Source organism: Taudactylus pleione, unplaced genomic scaffold (assembly GCF_031769625.1).
Source record: "Taudactylus pleione unplaced genomic scaffold, aTauple2 ptg000683l, whole genome shotgun sequence".
NCBI classification, from domain to species: Eukaryota; Metazoa; Chordata; class Amphibia; order Anura; family Myobatrachidae; genus Taudactylus; species Taudactylus pleione.
Window position 1 is genome coordinate 2,085,326 of NW_028285085.1, and position 19,203 is coordinate 2,104,528.

Here is a 19,203-nt window from a genome sequence, read left to right on the forward strand (position 1 = left end):
CGTATAACACTCACGCACTCCCAAGTATGCAACACAAATAGCCCACAATCTGGTACTGAGTAGCACACCGCTGTATGTGACGGACCTCACAAATACGTAGATCTATATAAGTGAGGTACACAGAAAGAACACCCCTCCCCCACGCACCTGCGGGCTGTAGGAGAAGGAAAGGGATAGGTAAAAATCTGACAGTAAGTAGAAAAAGCACAGACAGTAGCACTAGCAATAGTCACATACCATGCAGAGAAGTATACTCACTGCACCTTCAGCTACAATCAACCTCCCAGATTCAGTGTCTGGGAGGGCTATAGCGCTGCGAACACTGTCCTGAACAGGGGAGAGGTACGCAGGGGGACCGGTCCACTGGAAGCCTGCCTGGGAGCTCTGCGTTGCTGCCTGGGAAGATGGCCGCCGGAGAGCTCTGAGGAGGAGTGGCCGAGAGAGCACAGCCCAGCGACGCCAGCACACTTGAGAGAAGGCGCGCTGGGCTGAGGGGAGGAGCCGCTCAAGCATGGAAGGCTGCCTCCCCTGCTAGTATGGAACCCCAAGGACGCCGTTCCCTGCCGGCCTTACACCCTGGTGGTCCAGCAGACACGCGGGGTAATCCACAGAGGGGGGAGCCCGCCGCCGCTACTAGCGCCGCCGGGCTGTCCCCAGAGACCGGCGGCATAAAGACTGCATAACTTCCCCCGCGCGCAGCGCTGCACGTGGCTTACCTGGCCCCTTGCGTCCGGCAGCAGTCTGTGGGAGGTCCCGGAGCCACGCTAGCACTGACTCCGGGGTCCCGCTGCGATCCCCGGATCAGTACCGGCGACGCAGCGCCAGCGGGGCTTGTTGGAGCAGCAGCATGGACGTCCAGATGGACAGTCTTATGCTGCCACTCTGAAGATAGTAAAAATAAAATAATAAAATCTTCTTTAAAAAAATTTTTTTAATAAAGCTTAGGGGCTGCTTATGCAGCCCCACTGCTCCAGGGTGACCAGACTCCGGCCGGGCACCAGCTAAAACTGAGGTGCCTGTGGTCGGGGGCGGGGTATAGAGGAGGACGGACCCAAGTGCATCCTGGGAGCAGCAAAGCTTTAACTGCGTGGTGCCCGTGGATCCAGATCCAGCTATACCACAAGGTCAACCCTGTGGACCCCCTATGGACCCTGAAGTAGAAAGTATTTTAAAATTATGTTGTTGCTACGTATATTATACTAAAAAACGTTTTTGATTTAGGGAGTGATTTCAATAAAAAACACCAGGATCGAACAGGGTCGTATCCTTTTTTCCCCCATTTGGCAACACCAGGACAAAAAATAAAGTGTTCCCATTTGGGAACAATGGGAAAAAATGGGTTAAACCTGGGGGGGGTTAATAATCATGCATTTGGAGGGGTTTAACGAACATAGGGCCTGATTCAGAGCCGTTCGCTATTTGCGGTCGTTCGTTCAAAAACAAGGGGTGGCTATTCAAATGATCCGTTCGCAAATTGCAGTCTGTTCACACCTCTAAGTCTGAACGAGCGAGCAAAACATACGCTCGTTTATTTGTTAAAAACGCCCCCTGGCCGCTCGCACCATACGTCATGTCCGCTATTTATTAGATTAATCGAGTACATCGACCAGCGTATGAACTGCTCGCTATTCTTGTGGTTGGTGTTTGCTACCACAAATTTGCGAGCAGTTCTGGCTATAAAATAACCCAGTGACGTGGTCAATGACGCTGCTGTATTAATTATGCACACCCATAAAACGCCCGTTTTGACCTTTAAGCACGCCTGCGTTCGGATCTCCACTCCCCATTTTCAAGCACCTTCCCCTGTTACCACCCACATACGCCTCATTCTGTCACTCAAAATAGCAGGCACTCGCTATATAGCGTACAAACGATTTTTGGCCGCACTGACTGGTTCGCGCATGCGTACTAAAAACCGTACGCATGCGCAGATGTGCAAACATCGCTCGGAACGAGCGTACTGCCGCTAACGAGCGGCTCTGAATGAGGGCCATAATTTGGCCAATTTAGACATGTCAGTTTTCAGGTGAAGTTATCTAGAAAAAAAGCTCAATAATGGGTGAAATGATGTGGGACAGGTACGTGGAGTTGTAAACGGTGTGGGACAGGTACGTGGAGGTGTAAACGGTGTGGGAGAGGTAAGTGGAGGTGTAAACAGTGTGGGACAGGTAAAGGAAATCTTGTACTGATTGGGCAGGGGTTTTTGAATTTGTAGATGAGAGGTAATACTGTTTATTATGACTTTTTACAAACACTGCAAACTCACTGTACAAGCATTTTCCTGCACCCTAAAATGCTAGAAAGGCTTTAATTTGATGAAAAACTTTTGTTTCCTTTAATTTTTCTACCATTATTAAAAAGTGCAGTACCTCCAGTGCTTTCCTTATGGCCACTAACAGCCTTCTACATGGTCCTGCTATCTCAGGTGCCAATTTTTGGGGGTGCAGGGTGGTTCCCCCACTTTTTCATGCTCTTCTCCCAGTTCCATTTTCGTACAAAGTTCAAACAACCTCGCCGCAATTAACAAGCCTCGCTGCGAGTAGAGCAAATTGGCATTACTGATTGCATTGCGCGCTTCTCTGGAGCGCGCATTAGTGCAAACTGTGCGAGTTTCGTGAAACAAAACTCGTATTTGCAAACTTGCACCTAATTGTATTGACCCCAGTGACAGACTCTGACATGCAGGACGGGGGGTCAGGGTCAATGCCGCACTGCAATAACAAAGCTCTTTAAACCACACAAATTAACACGGCGAATTGAAAAAACATAAATAAATTTGTTACTTTTAAATAGCAAAGATCCTCAACACTGTATTGATTGGCATTGCTATTTATGTTATTGTCAAGAATGCTACTAGTTAAACAATACTCATAAATGTAGATCTTCAATTTCATCAGACTCCTCACTAGCAGAATCTTGCACTCTCCCTGAGGAGTTCTTTCTGAATGAGCTGCACGTTACCTTGTGCCTAAGCGCGGGTCCATCCTCCTCCGGGGCGCCATGTTCCCGGTGATATTCAGGAAGATGCTGCATGCGTACAAGAGAGCAAAGGCTCTTTGCTTTCAATGCACAGCACTATCTTCCCAAAGATGGGTGCAGGGTATGCGGTGCCCGTGTGCACCCATTATAAATGCCCCTATGATAAGAGATCCTGTTCTTTTAATACCATGTCTAACAAAAGGATCTTCATTAGTGACAAAAGCTTCCGTCATCCATGAAATAAGCTCTTTACATTGTTCTGGAGGCTGATATGTTTCACTAGTCTGGGAACTGCAAGTATTACATTATACATCTTTATTATGAGCAGAAAAACTTCCATCACAAGCGTCTAGTTTAGGCCTATGTTGTGACTGGTTATCCAGGGGCAAACGCAGGATTTCTAGAAGGGGGGTTTCAAAATGCTTGATTTTAGAGGGAGCGTGGCCAGTCCATGAAGAGGGTAGAATTAGCACTCAACCAGCTTTAATATGCGTCATACATAGTGTATTGTGTCATAATTCCAGCATATAGAGGGCCAGCAATCACAGTAACCCATTAGATGCGCCATAGGGCCATCCTGCCTGAGCTGGATGTTTTTATGTCAGATGTGGGCACCATTCCTGACCATTGGAACAAGTCCAGGAGTCTGGGAGAGCAGCAGAATAACCTAGCACTGCCCTGGACATATATGTACATATTGGGCTCTATAGCAGCACATCCTTAACAGTGAATGTTTTCCAGATTTCCTAGTTGGTGCACAGGTTATTTATTAATAGCTGATACATGGTAAAAGATCCACAGGTGGTACTAATTATTTAATTTGTGATACTGAGAAGAACATACAGCACTAGTAAAATTTTATTATATTACTATTTCTGTGGTAATGGTGTGGCTGGGGAGGGGGGTTTCCAAGCAGACGGAACCCCCCCCCCGCATTTGCCTAGGTTATCCTTCTTGCCAGTAGGTTCTACAAGGGTACTAAAGAGAAACAAAACATTACTAATCTAAATTTACAGATTTACTGCATATATAAAAACACCCTTAGCTTAGGTGGTAAGCACCTGTGGGTGTATTTTGGCTGTTTGGAATTGGACTCAGAACCCATCCAGTTTCTGCACGCTGTTTCCTCTATCTTACAGACAGGAAAATGAATTGGGGGAAGAAGAGGAGCTTCATTCACTATATACCCTGCAGGGGTGCAGTTTTTAGATGCCTGTCTCTACCTTACCTAACTCAGAAGGGAGTTTGCCATGGAGTACTGAAGGAGAAAAAAAAACTAATTAAATAAAAGTGCTTTTAATAGTGTGCAGCTTTCGCCATCAAATAAAGTTTCAAATGTCTTTTTGGCTAATTGCTACCAAATTGTGATTGGTTGTTAGCACGGGCTGTTTACAATCACTTCCATAGTGATACTTTCACAATTCACATGAAAGTTTTACCATATTATACATGATCATTCCATTGCTGTTTTATGAAACTGGAACATTTCATGGCACTCCATTTTTGCTATTGGCCACACAAATATTCATATTAATTAATAAAGATAAAAAATTTTAAATATATATATTCATGCACGAACACAGCTTTTATAAAAAAAAAAAAAAAAAACTTATGAGTTAAGAGAATGACAAAATGTGTGTGCCTCAAAGCAGTCAAAAACTAACAGTAAAAAGTCCAGATCTTAACTGGCCTAATAAAAACACATGATACGTACAAATATTTTATGCGTTATTTGTTTTGAATTATTTTCTTATACAGGCATTTGCAAAGGAGATCAGGTATACATGACCAGCGGGGATTTGAATGCACCTGTAAGACCCTGTTCATATGCATGCAACATAAAGAAGTAGGGACAGTAGTTCAATATAGAATGAGACTGAAATACCGGCGGTTCAAATCCCGACTGTAGAAGCCAGACAGGAGGAGATACCGACGCCGGCTGGTAAGTATCCTAACCCTCCCTTGGTGGTGTCTAACTCTAAAACTCCTGGTGTGGTGCCTAACCCTAACCCATTCCTTCCCGCACCCTAAACCTAACCCTCCCCTCCAGTGGCGTATAACCTAACCCTAACCTTCCCCGGGGGGTGCCTAAACCTAACCCCCCCATGCGGCTAACTCCTAACACACCCCGGACTTACCTCGTTCAGGACGGCCTGCCAGGATTCCGGTGTCGGGATTAAGATAGACGCCTATCTTAAATCCCGTGTCAGGCTTGAACCATCTGCATTTAGACCGCCGGCATCTCGTCCAGTGGTCTAATAACTACATCCTGTTCAATATATAGCGTAGTGCACTACTGACCAATACTGATTCTTAGGGGTATATTTACTAAAGTGCAGGGTTTTACAAGTGGATATTGTGCCCATAGCAACCAGATTCTACTTATAATTTATCTAGAACCTTCTAGAAGATAACTAGAATCTGGTTGGTTGCTATGGGCAACATCTCCACTTCTAAAACTTGCACTTTAGTACAAATACCCCTCAGATCTATATGAAAACTAAAACTTTATTCATATGTTCTAAAAGTAATTTCTGACAAAGTTATTACTGTTTGTAACTTGCCATCAAGTTTTACTTGTGCAGGCCAAGGAACAGATACCTTAGCAAAGCAAAAAGCTAAAGGTCTACTTGTGACATCATGTGTAAAATGTATATTAGCTCTCTGCTTGATCACAAGCACTCATTAATGTGTTAAAAGAAAAAAGAAAAAAAAAAAAAAAAAGCATAAAACCACTGGAACCAAATGCAGTGAGCCGAGTTGTAGTAGAAGTATGTATTGAGGGATTATGTTTAGGCAACAACCAATACAAAAATAACATGAATTGTTACAATGCTGATACATAAACAATGCTTAAAAGAGCTAGTGTAATGAAAAATAAATATTTATAAAAAAAAAAAAAAAAAAAAAAAAAGATTCATTCCATCCGAGCTCACTTTGGTTAGTCCTTTTACACAAAATAAAATAACATTTCTTGATTTTAGATTTTCAATTCACAATGAAGTCATTATCACCAAGGCCACTCGGTAACCCATGAGACATCCAACCTCCTATTCTCACACCAGATCTCACCCACAAGAAAGTAAACTGGACATGCTGACAATTGCCTACTTACCAAGGCTTCCAATTTGGAGGCAGTAGAGCCACGATTCCTTCGCGAGCTAACCACATGAGCTCAGGTTCAGCATCTGGATCAATCCCAATCATCCGCGCATAATCCTGAATCTCTGCAGAATAAAGATAGAACATGAATACGCGGGTTGGGTATATGGTAACCCGATGGGACAAAATCTCGGCAGTCAAATTACCGGCACCAAAATTCCCACAATCAACATACGACAGTCAGAATACCAACAGGGACATAAACTAGAAATGGACAAAATACCGAAAATCAAAATACCGACAGGTCACTATACCGACATGGACAAAATTCTGATAGGTCATTATATTGACATGGACAAAATCCTGACACGTTCAAAACAAGGTACTTATACTCCAGATTGGTGGCAATTGTGCAAAAATAAGAAAATACCTACAGGTGTGTCCTCATAAACCAAAACTTTAGCAGATAGCATCAATCATTGTGGGTGAACGACTTGATAGCAGATGCCGATATTATGGGTGCTGGGATTATGTCCACGGAGATTTAGTCAGGTGTAATTCCGACAACATCCCGAATTAGCAATAAGATAGTTTGTGCACGATAAAAGCAAATATCACACTATTGTGAAAGTAATTGGTGTAAGGGCGCTAGTTATGGTCTCGTTTTATTCCAATTTTTAATGAAAAATGTTGCTCTATAGATGCACATTAGAGCAACTTGGGGATATAATAAAAAAAAAATATATATACGTTTTCCAGACTATGGAGTACATCTATTAAGCCTTGGAGAGGCTAGGAGATGATTGGTTGGTACTTTATCGCTCTCCACGGCCTGGTACATCTACCCCAATGATTGTGGACATCGCCCGGAAATGCGGGGAGAGATGACAGCAGCTGGTACTAACCAACGGTTTTATAAACCTTCCGCCAGAATACGTTTTTGGCTACATGATCCATAGCAAGATTTTATCCTGCTGTAAACAAGTTGAATTGTGTGGTGAATTAAGTAATCTCAGTGTCTGATGCTTATTCATGTGGTTGTTCAGTGAGCTAAACTGATGCATAGAACAGAAACACTGAGCAGCACACTCTATAGTTAAGGTGGCTATACACTGCAATTATCAGCTGATTGGGCCAATAAGCGTATGGCTGCGATCAAACATCAATTATCGCTCAGTAGAGCGTGAGAAATCTTTCAGCATGCCTGACTGATGCTATAATTGGTGCTCAGATCTGATAGTGGATATACTCACCATCGGACAGAGCGACCAATTATCTGACAGTTGTATCTCACAGTCTACAGCCAGCATTACGTATGATTACGTCACTAAAAGATATAGGGCCTCATTCAGATCAGCTCGCAAGCGGGTCAGTGGCTGTACATTATGCACGGCGCGCGCATGCCCCGTAGCGAGTGAGAAATTCACTCGCTCTGGGGCTCGCTACAAACGGGGCAGCTGTCGATGTTGATCGACAGCTCGCCCCGCTTTGTAGGCGGGGTGGAGGGTGGCTGGACAAACAGAGGCGTTCCTGAAGGAATGCCTGCCGTTTGTAGGCGGCCCTACTGACATCACCAGTGATGTCAGTAGTGAGCTTCCGGCTCTATTAGTGCCGGAAGCTCACTGGGGCTTGCGGCAGACGAGACCCTACCACAAGGGTCTCGTCGCAAGCCTGATGGTCGTGACCATCACCTGGCCGCTCGCAAAAGCTGTGGGTGGTCACCCACAGCTTAGCGAGGGACCAGGAGGCCGGCTTTTAAAAAAAAAAAAAAAAAAGCGTCAGCCCTCATTCAGAGAGAGCGCTCACTTTTTGCAAGCGGCTCTGAATGAGGGCCATAATCCCCCTTGACTATAGTTTTACTATGACTTGTTGAATGGTTGTTCTGCTTTTAAGTGGATTTGTAGGTTTCTCAGCTCTGCTCCAATTTCTTTACCAAAAAATAAAATTTAAATTGCAAAAAAAAAAAAAAAATACACATGTAGTACAATCTCTGGGTTAAACCTTTTAAACTACAAAAAAAAGGAAATATAAAAATCAGCAACATAGTAGATCTGGTCCTTACAGTTTTCCAATGTAAGTAAAAAGACCACTACCGTGCTCTTGAGGTATATAATTCTCATCATGATCTTCCTCTAGTATCAGCTGATCCCCCATTCTGCCAGCTGGAACAGCCAACATGTTTCAGTCTGACATCAGGTGGCCTATAGGAGACACAGATGAATAAAGTACAGTTCTCTCCATGGTACATACAGGTCTTCTTTGAACATTCAATCCATCACCGATATGAAATGCACTTAGAAATTAACGGATTTGGGGCCGTATTCAATTAGCGTCCGTTTTCGCCAAAAAGACGACAACATTTTCACAAAAAAAACTGGCAAAACGGCAACAGATGAAAAAACAACTGGAGAAAAGTTTTCTCCATCCCAGACCAGGCGAAAAAAAATCTAAAATCCCTATTTTTGGCTAAAAATGTGGGGATTTCTTTCAGAACCCTTTGGACACCCCCCCTAATGATAAATTACCGGGGGAGAAATCGTAAAGTTGTGTACTTTGCCGAAAAGCTACTGTGCAAATTTTGGGTGAAAAAGAAAAAAACGATGAAAAAAAAAAAAAAAGATAGAAAGCTAATTTTTTTTCCAGGAAATTACTGTTCCACGTAAATTAGGGGTATGTTAAAATGGGTGCAAGTATATTTTCGTGTCGTAAAAACACAATTTTATAAACCGTAAATGAAAAACGCCTGCTGCGAAAAATCAGACCCAATACGTTAAAACCATTTTCAACGATTTTTTTTTTTCTTTCGCCCAAAACTTGCAACTTACAATTTTTTCCCCCGGTAATTTATGAATAAAAGAGGGGTGGTGTGTTCGAAGGGTTCTGAAAGAAAACCCCACATTTTTAGACAAAAATAGGGATTTCGCTTTTTTTTTTCGCCTGGTCTGGGATGGAGAAAACTTTTCTCCAGTTATTTTTCACCTGTTGCCGTTTTCGCCGCTACTTGAATACAGCCCTAAGGGGAAGATGTATCAAACCTTGAAGAGAAAAAAAAAAGTACCAAGCAATCTGCTCCTATCATGTTACAGGTTGTTTTTGAAAAATGACAGTTGAAAGCTGAATGGTTGGTACTTTATCTCTCCAAGGCTTGATACATCTCACCCATAATGACACCTGCAAGGTTACCTTGATACCCTATGCTATAGAGAGGTAAAGGTCTGCTTTCTTACCCTTAATTTCAGAGCATATGTTCAGCAAAGGACAATATGGCATATACAGAAATACTCAATAACAGTATAATGTCCAGAAGCTATATACAGCGCTATTTCTTTGGCTAATACATATTTAGTGTTCATTGTAGCACCCTACACCTGTCACAACCCATGCAGTTCCTCTTTCCTGCCTGTGGTGTCACTCTATGCTCTGGTGCTTCTAGCACACTATGGTCTGTATAAAATAAGTTTGTTGCCTCATCTGAGTGTGCTAGAAGCACCAAAGCAGAGAGTGACACCCCAGGCAGGAAAGAGGAACTGCACAGGTTGTGACAGGAGCAGGGTGCTAGAATGAACACTATATGCTCCATAATGTATCTGGTAAAATAGACAACGTTCCTGACAGAACCATTTCTAGGTTGTTTGATGACAACATTGGCTGGTGAGGTTTTTATCATGCACCTCTAACCCAATGAACCCTGCAAAGTCCTGTCCATTTTTGTTACCCAAACATGTGAAAACACAGATGGAGAAATGAATCTGAATGAAATGTGCACTTACCTAGTGTAGGTCATTAAGAGATGTCTGATTCACTGGAGAACTCCATGGAAAGAATTCAGAAATTAGCACCTTTGCAACATGGACAAACCATGATGCAAAGCAAGGGGAGCAAATAATATGAGATATGGTAAGAACTTACCCTTGTTATCTCTATTTCTACGAAGTCCATAGGGTTCCACAGGATACCTTGGGGTATAGGCGATGGCGGCAGACATCCAGGCACCACAGAGTTAAATTTTCAGCCTCCCAGGATGCACTGGGGTCCCTCTCCTATACCCCGCCCCCGAGCCTCAGGCCACTCAGTTTCGTAACAAGTCATAGGCCGGAGCAGGAGCAAAAAAAAAAGAGAGAGAAGACAGTCTGGAACACACAAGAATCACATTCTCACCAGAAGGAGACGGAGAAACCGGTGACCAGATCAAAGCCCATCTGCAGTACAGGTGCGACAGGGCGGGAGTCCTGTGGAACCCTATGGACTTCGTAGAAATAGAGATAACAAGGCTAAGTTCTTACCATATCTCATATTTTCTACTTCAGGGTCCATAGGGTATCCACAGGATACCTTGGGGATGTCCCAAAGCAGTATCCTTTAAGGGTGGGGACGCTCCTGTGCTGTAAGGAGAATCCGCCGCCGAAAGGAAGCATCCTGAGAGGCGAAGGTATCAAAAGCATAATACCTTACCAAAAACATGGACAGATGACCACGTGGCTGCCAATCACCGCTGAAGCGCCACGTCGAGCTGTCCACGAAGGACCCACAGACCTAGTGGAAGAACTTTAATAGAGGATGGAACAGGAAGACCTGTGAATCCATCCTGCCAAAGTTAGTGTAGTGGCAGGCCAACCCTTTTTATGGAAACCAGAAAGGACAAAACCCAGAGTCTGATTTCCTAAATGGACTGGTACGGTCAACTTAAATTCTTAGCACCCGTACCACAGCCAAATAGGCCTCACCAGCAGACAGGACTGGGGAAGTAAAGGCAAGCACTGCCCTGTTCCTAGGAAAGATTAGAAAAAGGGAGGTCTACATGACAGAGCCTCCCATTCTGAGATCCTACTGGCCAAATTAAGAGCCAGAAGGAATACAGTCCTAGCCGTAAGCCATTTGAAATCCACTGAGCCCAGTGGATCAAATGGCGGTCCTCAGAGAGCCCCAAGGACCACAGCCAAATCCCAAGGAGCCACAGGTGGAACAAAGGGATGCTGAATATAACTTACACCCTGCACAAAGGTGCGGACATCAGGAAGAGTAGCAATCCTACACTGAAACCATACTAACAGGGCAGAAACCTGCACCTTGAGGTAAGCAAGGTGAAGACCGTTATCTAAGCCCACCTGTAGGAAAGCCAACCTCTGGATATCCGGAATACCCGAGGAGCCTAGCCTCTAGGGCGACACCTGAAAGAAAGTATACCATACCTAATGGTAAATTCTTGCAGATAAAAACTTCCGAGCTCTTAGCATGGACAGAGTGCCTGTTAACTATAGAGCTGGAAAAACTCCTAGACCTTAAGAGGGCAGTCTCCACCACAGACAACCCAGGTCTGGGTATCAGCCAGGATCCTGAGACAACAGGTCCGGGCGTAGAGGCAACAGCTTCGGAGTGTTAACTGAGAGTGAGTAATAGTGCCATCTGGCCTACGCTGGAGCTATCAGCAGTAGCGTGCCTCCTTCTTGCTATTACTGGAGGAAGAAGGGATAACGGAGGGACGAGGTACACAACTTGGAAGGTCCACTGGACCTACCTACGTCTATCAGAAGAGTCTCATCTCTGAAAGGCTCCACTTGTTCGCCAGAAGATTGAACACCTCCTGATAAAGAGGACATTTCCCTGAATGCACGTCTTGACGGCTGAGAAAGCCTGCTTTCCATCTGAGGATTCCTGAATGAACACTGCCGATGACGGCAGGGATATAGCCTTCCACCCAAGCCAGAATTCGGGACAATACTGTTAGTGTCGCCTGACTTCGGGAACCTCCTAGGTGGTTTACATAAGCCATCATGATGGCGTTGTCAGACTGTACCTGCACGGTATTTCCGTGGAGGACCTGTCCTGCATGCTGGAGAACCCTGAATACTGCTCAGAGTTCTCAGATGTTTATGGGAAGCGCAAAAACTACTGGTGTCCACCTGCCCTGGAACAAGTGTGGACCCGTCATGCTTCCCAGCCTCGGATACTGGCGTCCGTCGTCAGAAGGACCCCGTCCGCAATCCCAAAGGGGGTGGCCCTTGAACAGGTGAGCTTTCTGCAGCCACCAGGCCAGAGAGAGACAAACCTCCGGGGAAAGCCTATTGACTTTATCCTATGGGGCAACCCATCCCATCCGGAGAGGATCAAGTTCTTTAGAGTGAAGCTGGGTACTCTCCACCATGTTGAACAGCGACATCCTAGAACCCAGGAACCACATTGCCAAGTGAATAGACACTCGGCGACTCTGCAGGCAACTGCGTACCTTTGCCTGTAATGCAGAGATCTTTTCCTCAATCACAAAGATCCTCAGATGTTGGGATATGGAGCATCCTCTGTGAAGAATCAGAGAGGACCATTTCCAGTTTATCAGTCAGCCCTAACGTAGCAACACAGATATTGTCCGTTGCATATGGCACTGAAGTATCTCTGGAGACCGTGGTAACAACAGGAGGTCACTCGGATAGGGTAACAAGCGGAACCCCTGCATCCGCAGGTGGGCTGCCATAACTACCATGACCCTGGTAAACCGTGAGGCGCGGAGGCCCGACCAAGGGGCAATGCCAGAAACTGGAAATGCTTATCGACCACTGCAAACCTGAGGAAAACACTGGTGTGCTAAGAAAAGAGGGATATTCAGGTAGTCACCCTGAATATATCCAACGACACCACAAAATTCCCAGGCTCCATTGAATGATGGAATGCAGGGTCCCCCTCCCGAACCGAGGAACCCTTAAGAATTTGTTGAAGGATTCGAGGTTGAGAATGTCCTGGTAAGACCCATTGGGTGTCTGTATCAGAAAGAGGATGGAGTCATACCTCGTTCCCCTTTGGGGCAACGGAATAGGTACTATAACTCCTGCCTGGAGCATAGAGTGTAACACCCTCAAAAATTACAGGGCCTTGTCCTGAATTGACAGAAGACCTGTAACGAAAAACCGTCTGGGAGGCTTTTACCGGGAGGAAAGGACATACCTTCAAGAAAATACTTCTCTTACCCCAATGTCCGTGGTGGTCAGACACCAGCACTGGGCGAACTGGAGAAGCCGGCCTCCAACTCTGGGGGCTCCCGAGAGGAGGCCCGTCCCGTGAGGCTGAAGGCTTATAGTCCAACTTGGGAGTAGGACGGCTTGTACCCCAAGCCTGTTCTTATGGCTGAGCAGATTTCCTGGCTACTGACTGCCTTGGAAAGCTGTATTTTAGACTTACCCTGGCCTCACAGGGCCGAAAAGACAAAGTCCCAGACCCTGATGGGACTGTAGCCGATGGCAGACATGCAGACGTAGCTGCTGCCTGCAGGGCCACAATTGCGTCCAGACGAGGGCCAAACAGGACTTGTCCCGTAAAAGGCAAAGCATTCCAAATGGAATCTGCGTCCGCTTTCCAAGAGCGCAACCACAGGGAGCGGCAAGCCGCTACTGCTGCCGAGGAGATTCTGGAAAGGAGTAGGCTATATGGAAGACCGTCTCATTATGAACGTGGCAAAGTTTCTGAGAATTTGCCACTATCCACCTGCTCTGCTGGAGAGTCAGTGTGCAGAGATCCAGTTACCTACTCAGTGTTCCATGGCTCTGGCCCCCCAGCACACGGCCATAGCCGGCCTGGAAGCCCCTCCAGCAAGGGAATATTGGGTTTTAGATATATTAGCACCTTGCAACCTGGAACCTCCTTCAAGAGGACCTGGGGGGCATGGGCAACGTAGCACTCCTCACTAGGCGTGTAACATGAGAATCTACCCGTAAAGGTAACTCCCATTCGGAAATGTAATTATCCGCAAAAGGGGTATGCAAAAGGTCAACCGTTTTTGAGGCTGGAACCGCTTACCCGCATTTTCCACGCCTCCTCTAAATGATCCACCTGACCAGATAGAGGAATTACAGTGGCAACACCCTTATCCTTAAAGAAGGCATATTTGGATTTAGCCACGGGGGATATGTAATAACCAAAGCCGCACGGACTGCCCGTAGAAGGCCAGGTATATAGACTTTAGACCCAGACTACGCCTCCTTTGCACTAAGGGGCTCGTGTCTGAAAAAGTCAATAATGTCACCGTCATCAGACATCATGCCTTTACCCGTCTGAGACCCGAAAGACCGTTTAGAAGGCCGAAATAGTGACTCCCCCTGTAAAACGTCCATCAGGTGCTATACCATTTGGACAATAAATTCACCCACACAGGCTCCTGCGAGACCTGGGGGGGCGAAAAACAGGATACACTGGGGTACCATCAACTGTCCAGGGACCCCTGCATGTGATGAGACCACCACAGGCTGCGATAACCCCTTGGGGAAATGCAGGGGGCGTTGCCCACAAAGGCTGTAAGCATCTTAGCCAGCCGAGGGCGGTCCCCTTTTTTGTGCAGGCACAGTGACAGAAATGGGGCATGATATATAATACAACATGCCCTCCATAAACCCTCAGCGTCTACATATCCCTCCACTAACTGCACATGATATCAGTACATTATAGCTGGAAGAGGATATCCTCATTCACTTTCCGACATGAGGAGTGTGAACGGAGCGTATGTGACCTCCCACACAGAAAAACCACGTTTACTGTGAGGTAATAAACACCCTGCGACACCGCACCGCAAGGGCTGTAGCAGAAGAACAGGGATAGGAAAAGGCTGACAGTCAGACATGAAAGTACAGGCAAACAGCGCTAGCATTTAAGTCACATACAATGCACAGATAACATCCTGCATTACAGGCACTGCGATCAACTACACAGACCAGAGCCTGGTAGGAAACAGTGCTGCATACACTGACCTTAATTGAAGGAGAGATATGCGGGGGACCCGGACCGCAATGGCATCTGTATCAGCTTCCAGCACATGTAGTGAGAAAATTGCCACCGAGGAGCAGAGAGAAGGCAGGGCCCGGGGGAGGAGCGCTGACACAGCCCGCTCAGAACGCTGTGGAATGGCACTGTGCAGCGGGGGAGACGCCGGCTGTGAGACAGGGAAGGCGTTCTCCCCTGGCGTGCTATTAACCCCTGGGACGCCGCGCTGTACTGCACATGCTGCGGCCCGCTGTCCCTGGTGGTCTAGTGGAAGGCGCAGGATCAGTACCTGGCCCCACGCGCAGCCGGTCCCCAGGGAGCCCCCTGCCTGGGGACCAAACAGGACTGTGTTACCGGCGGGTGCCCACCGCGGGACCCCGCCGCTTACCTTGTTCCTCGTGCATCCGGCCACAGTCCAGGTAGCCGGGGATCACCGCTAGCTGTGACCCCAGCTACCTACCAGCATCCCCGGATCGGTACCGGCGTTCTGGTACCGGCGGGGTGTAGGAGTGACAGCATGGACGTCAATACTGACTGTCCTATGCTGGAGCACTCTAGTTGTGCAGCCACAGCTGCGAAGAAATATTCAGGGGCCTTAAAAAGACCCCCCTCTGAACGGTGCGACTGGTCCGGCCAGGCACCTACGAAAACTGAGTGGCCTGAGGCTCGGGGGCGGGGTATAGGAGAGGGACCCCAGTGCATCCTGGGAGGCTGAAAATTTAACTCTGTGGTGCCTGGATGTCTGCCGCCATCGCCTATACCCCAAGGTATCCTGTGGATACACTATGGACCCTGAAGTAGAAAAAAAAAATTGTTACTTTTAAATAGCAAAGATCCTCAACACTGTATTGATTGGCATTGCTATTTATGTTATTGTCAAGAATGCTACTAGTTAAACAATACTCATAAATGTAGATCTTCAATTTCATCAGACTCCTCACTAGCAGAATCTTGCACTCTCCCTGAGGAGTTCTTTCTGAATGAGCTGCACGTTACCTTGTGCCTAGCATACAGTGTAAATACTGGCAGCTTTTGCATGGACAGCCATGGCCAAAAGTTTTGAGAATGACAAGTATTGGTTTTCACAAAGTTTGCTGCTTCAGTGTTTTTAGACCCTTTGTCAGATGTTACTATGGTATACTGAAGTAATATTACAAGCATTTCACAAGTGTCAAAGGCTTTTATTGACAATTACATTAAGTTTATGCAAAGAGTCAATATTTGCAGTGCTGACCCTTCTTTTTCAAGACCTCTGCAATCCACCCTGGCATGCTGTCAATCAACTTCTGGGCCACATAGGGACTGATGGCCGCCCATTCTTGCCTAATCAATGCTTGGAGTTTGTCAGAAGTTGTGGGTTTTTGTTTGTCCATCCGCCTCGTGAGGATTGACCACAAGTTCGCAATGGGATTAAGGTCTGGGGATTTCCCTGGCCATGGACCCAAAATGTCGATGTTTTGTTCCCTGTGCTACTTAGCTATCACGTATCCCTTATGGCAAGGTGCTCCATCATGCTGGAAAAGGCATTGTTCATCACCAAACTGTTCTTGGATGGTTGGGAGAAGTTCCTCTTGGAGGATGTTTTGGTGCCATTCTTTATTCATGGCTGTGTTCTTAGGCAAAATTGTGCGTGAGCCCATTCCCTTGCCTGAGAAGCAACCCCACACATGAATGGTCTCAGCGTGCTTTACTGTTGGCATGCAGAGGTCTTGAAAAAGAAGGGTCAACACTGTAAATATTGGGGCAGATGTACGAAGATCTGGAAAGTGATAAAGTGGAGAGTGATAAATGACCAACCACTCAGCTCCTAACTGTCATGTTACAGGCTGTGTTTCAAAAATGACAGTTTGGAGCTGATTGGTTGGTCGTTCAACTCTCTCCACTTTATCATTTCCCAGAGCTTCATACATCTGCCCCATTGACTTTTTGCATAAATGTAATTGTCAATAAAAGTCTTTGACACTTATGACATGCTTGTAATGTTACTTCAGTATACCATAGTAACATCTGACAAAAAGGTCTAAAAACACTAAAGCAGCAAACTTTGTGAAACCAATATTTGTGTAATTCTGCAAACTTTTGGCCATGGCTGTAGTCTGAAAATAACAGACAGCATTATTTTTACATTGTGATTTAGATTTGATTTTGGACATGGCATTCCCAAATCTAATTCTCTCTGCACATTTTACATCTGCCCCTCCTGCAGTGCAACATGGTTTCGCCCAGGTGTAAAGTTACATTTTTATTTATTTTTACTTTGCTCTGAACTCTGGATCAGCCCCACAATGTAGATGGAAGTTTACTAACTCACAGAAGCATTTTCTCCTGTCTAGTTTAACAATTGAGACTGTATTATTTCCTTTAATATCCTGTGTTGTGGCAGAACACACATTAAGGCCAATGTTTGTATTTGGTGACTGAGACAGCTCGTCTGACAATAGGGGAATGCTAACTTCATTCCTTCTACCTATTAGTCACATACTGGGACACACCGCCTTTGTTCAGGTCTGTTGTCATATGCAGGGCCGGCTCCAGGGGAGCCGTGCCATGTGCAGGACGGGACTCATGCGACTGAAAACGGGGACGTGGCCTAATTACCATAGGTCTGCCCCCTAAATGATGCTATTTGGGGGTGTGCCAGTATGGCACACCTCCCGTTAACATCAGGCTGGGGGCGAGCCCAGCACTACGTCAGTAGCTGGGCTGCCCCCAGCTCTCTTACTGCACTGAATGGATTCCGCGTGCATGCGCACGGTATCCATTCCTTTTCTCCAGGGGCAGCAGAGGTGCCCAAACTCCTGACTGCCCGCAGTACACTTCATCTCGCCGGTGGAACAGCGGGCAGTGCCAGTAAAACTGGACTGTCCCGCTGAAATCGGGAATGGCTGGGAGGTGAGCACCCTCTATAAGGTGGCGTCCCTGTTCGACCGCACTGGTAATATGTATCCAGCGTTCTCCTGTCAGTGTATTCAACCACTTCAATAACGTGTGGACTCCACGTATTGTCTGTTAATTCTACATTCCACTGCCAGATACAAGGAACCACTGGCGGCTCCTACCTGTATCTCCTGTGGGGTCTGCTCGCTGCTCTGCTCTCTACCAGCTTTGACCCACACAAGCACAAAAATTGACAAGCTGTGCAGTGATGGGGCATGCGCAGTGTCGGCAGACTTTTCACACACCCCTGGCAAAGTCAGTTATGGCAGTGCAGCGTTTCGGTAACTTACCAAACAACAACAATAAGCTTTGCTGATCAAATAACACATCACTCCACCTGTGGACGACGTTATGAGAACTTACATTCCCGGTACTGCCTCTGAACCCCCCTCCTAGTGTGATGGCAGAAAATTATTATCCTTTATTTTTATTGCGCCACAAGGGTTCTGCAGCGCCTTACAAATGAGCAAAACAAGAAAACAGTGACGTACAATACAAAACAACGCAGGGCAAGGACATGGTTTATAAACATTGCTGCGTCCGTGATCATAACTATTATATAGGCATCAGGGCGGCAGTAACAAAAGGGTAGGTGCCGTTGTAGGAAGCTTAAGATACTGCAAGTAAGGGAAAGGAGAAACACATGGGGATGAGGGTCCTGCTCGTGAGATCTTACATTCTGAAGGCGAGGGGCAGACAGATGGGGTAACTTCTCACAGCTTTCACCAAATCTGACATGTGCCTTAACAACATTGCACAGCTGTGATAGTGGCAATGCATGATGTCTCTTAGCACTGAGATAAGGGGCTTTCTATTACATCTCCCCCTAGGTTCTTAGAACAAGTCCCTCTATTCCTTACATGGAGCTGCAAATCTATTTAGCAGATTCAGGTCTGCAGCCAGGCCACCCACCAGTACCACTGCCCATGCTACTTACATAAAGAGAGAGTGTAACATAGAAGCAGCATGCCCCTACATATCCTGTACACATACCCCATGCACAGCTTATGTGCACCTACCGCTGCCTCAGCCGCAGGCTCTCATATCCTAACCGCCCGCTTCCAGGGACGCCGCCTGCGTTGCCCTGCACTGGCTACAGCATACACTTCCGGTGTCTCTCCGCCTGGCAACGCAATGAGCCCGCCCGCTGAGCTCTCCGATAGGCTGCTCTCATCCAGCGCTGACTCTGGTTTGTTCCATTTCAACATCAATCATTCTAAAGGTATCGTGATGTCACTTTCGCCCGTAGCATGATGGGATATGTAGTCTTTTACCTGGGATGGTTATACTAAATTATAATTGGCAGATATTACAGGGGTGACAACGAGGATTATATTATTAGTAGACTCCAAGTTTCAATCTACAGTAACAAACCATATTCCAATGAATAAATAAGTTAGGTATAGGTGTATGGGTGTGTTTGTGAACTATTATTTTTTTGTGACA

The 19,203-nt window shown here is 46.2% G+C and overlaps 1 protein-coding gene across 5 annotated transcripts in view; it reads right to left on the minus strand.

Annotated features, from left to right (window-relative positions):
* CEP164 (centrosomal protein 164) overlaps positions 1–18,857 on the minus strand; it is a 112,097-nt gene extending 93,240 nt beyond the window's left edge. For 4 of the 5 annotated variants that reach the window (XM_088456019.1, XM_088456018.1, XM_088456016.1 and 1 more), the window contains exons 1-3: positions 18,777–18,857; positions 8,175–8,282; positions 6,095–6,206 (exon numbers count right to left, since the gene is read on the minus strand). In XM_088456019.1, coding sequence (XP_088312145.1) covers positions 6,095–6,206; positions 8,175–8,259 — 197 coding nt within the window. In that variant the 5' untranslated portion in view covers positions 8,260–8,282; positions 18,777–18,857. The other variant, XM_088456017.1, reaches the window with a different exon arrangement.
* Between the last annotated feature and the right edge of the window lie 346 nt (positions 18,858–19,203).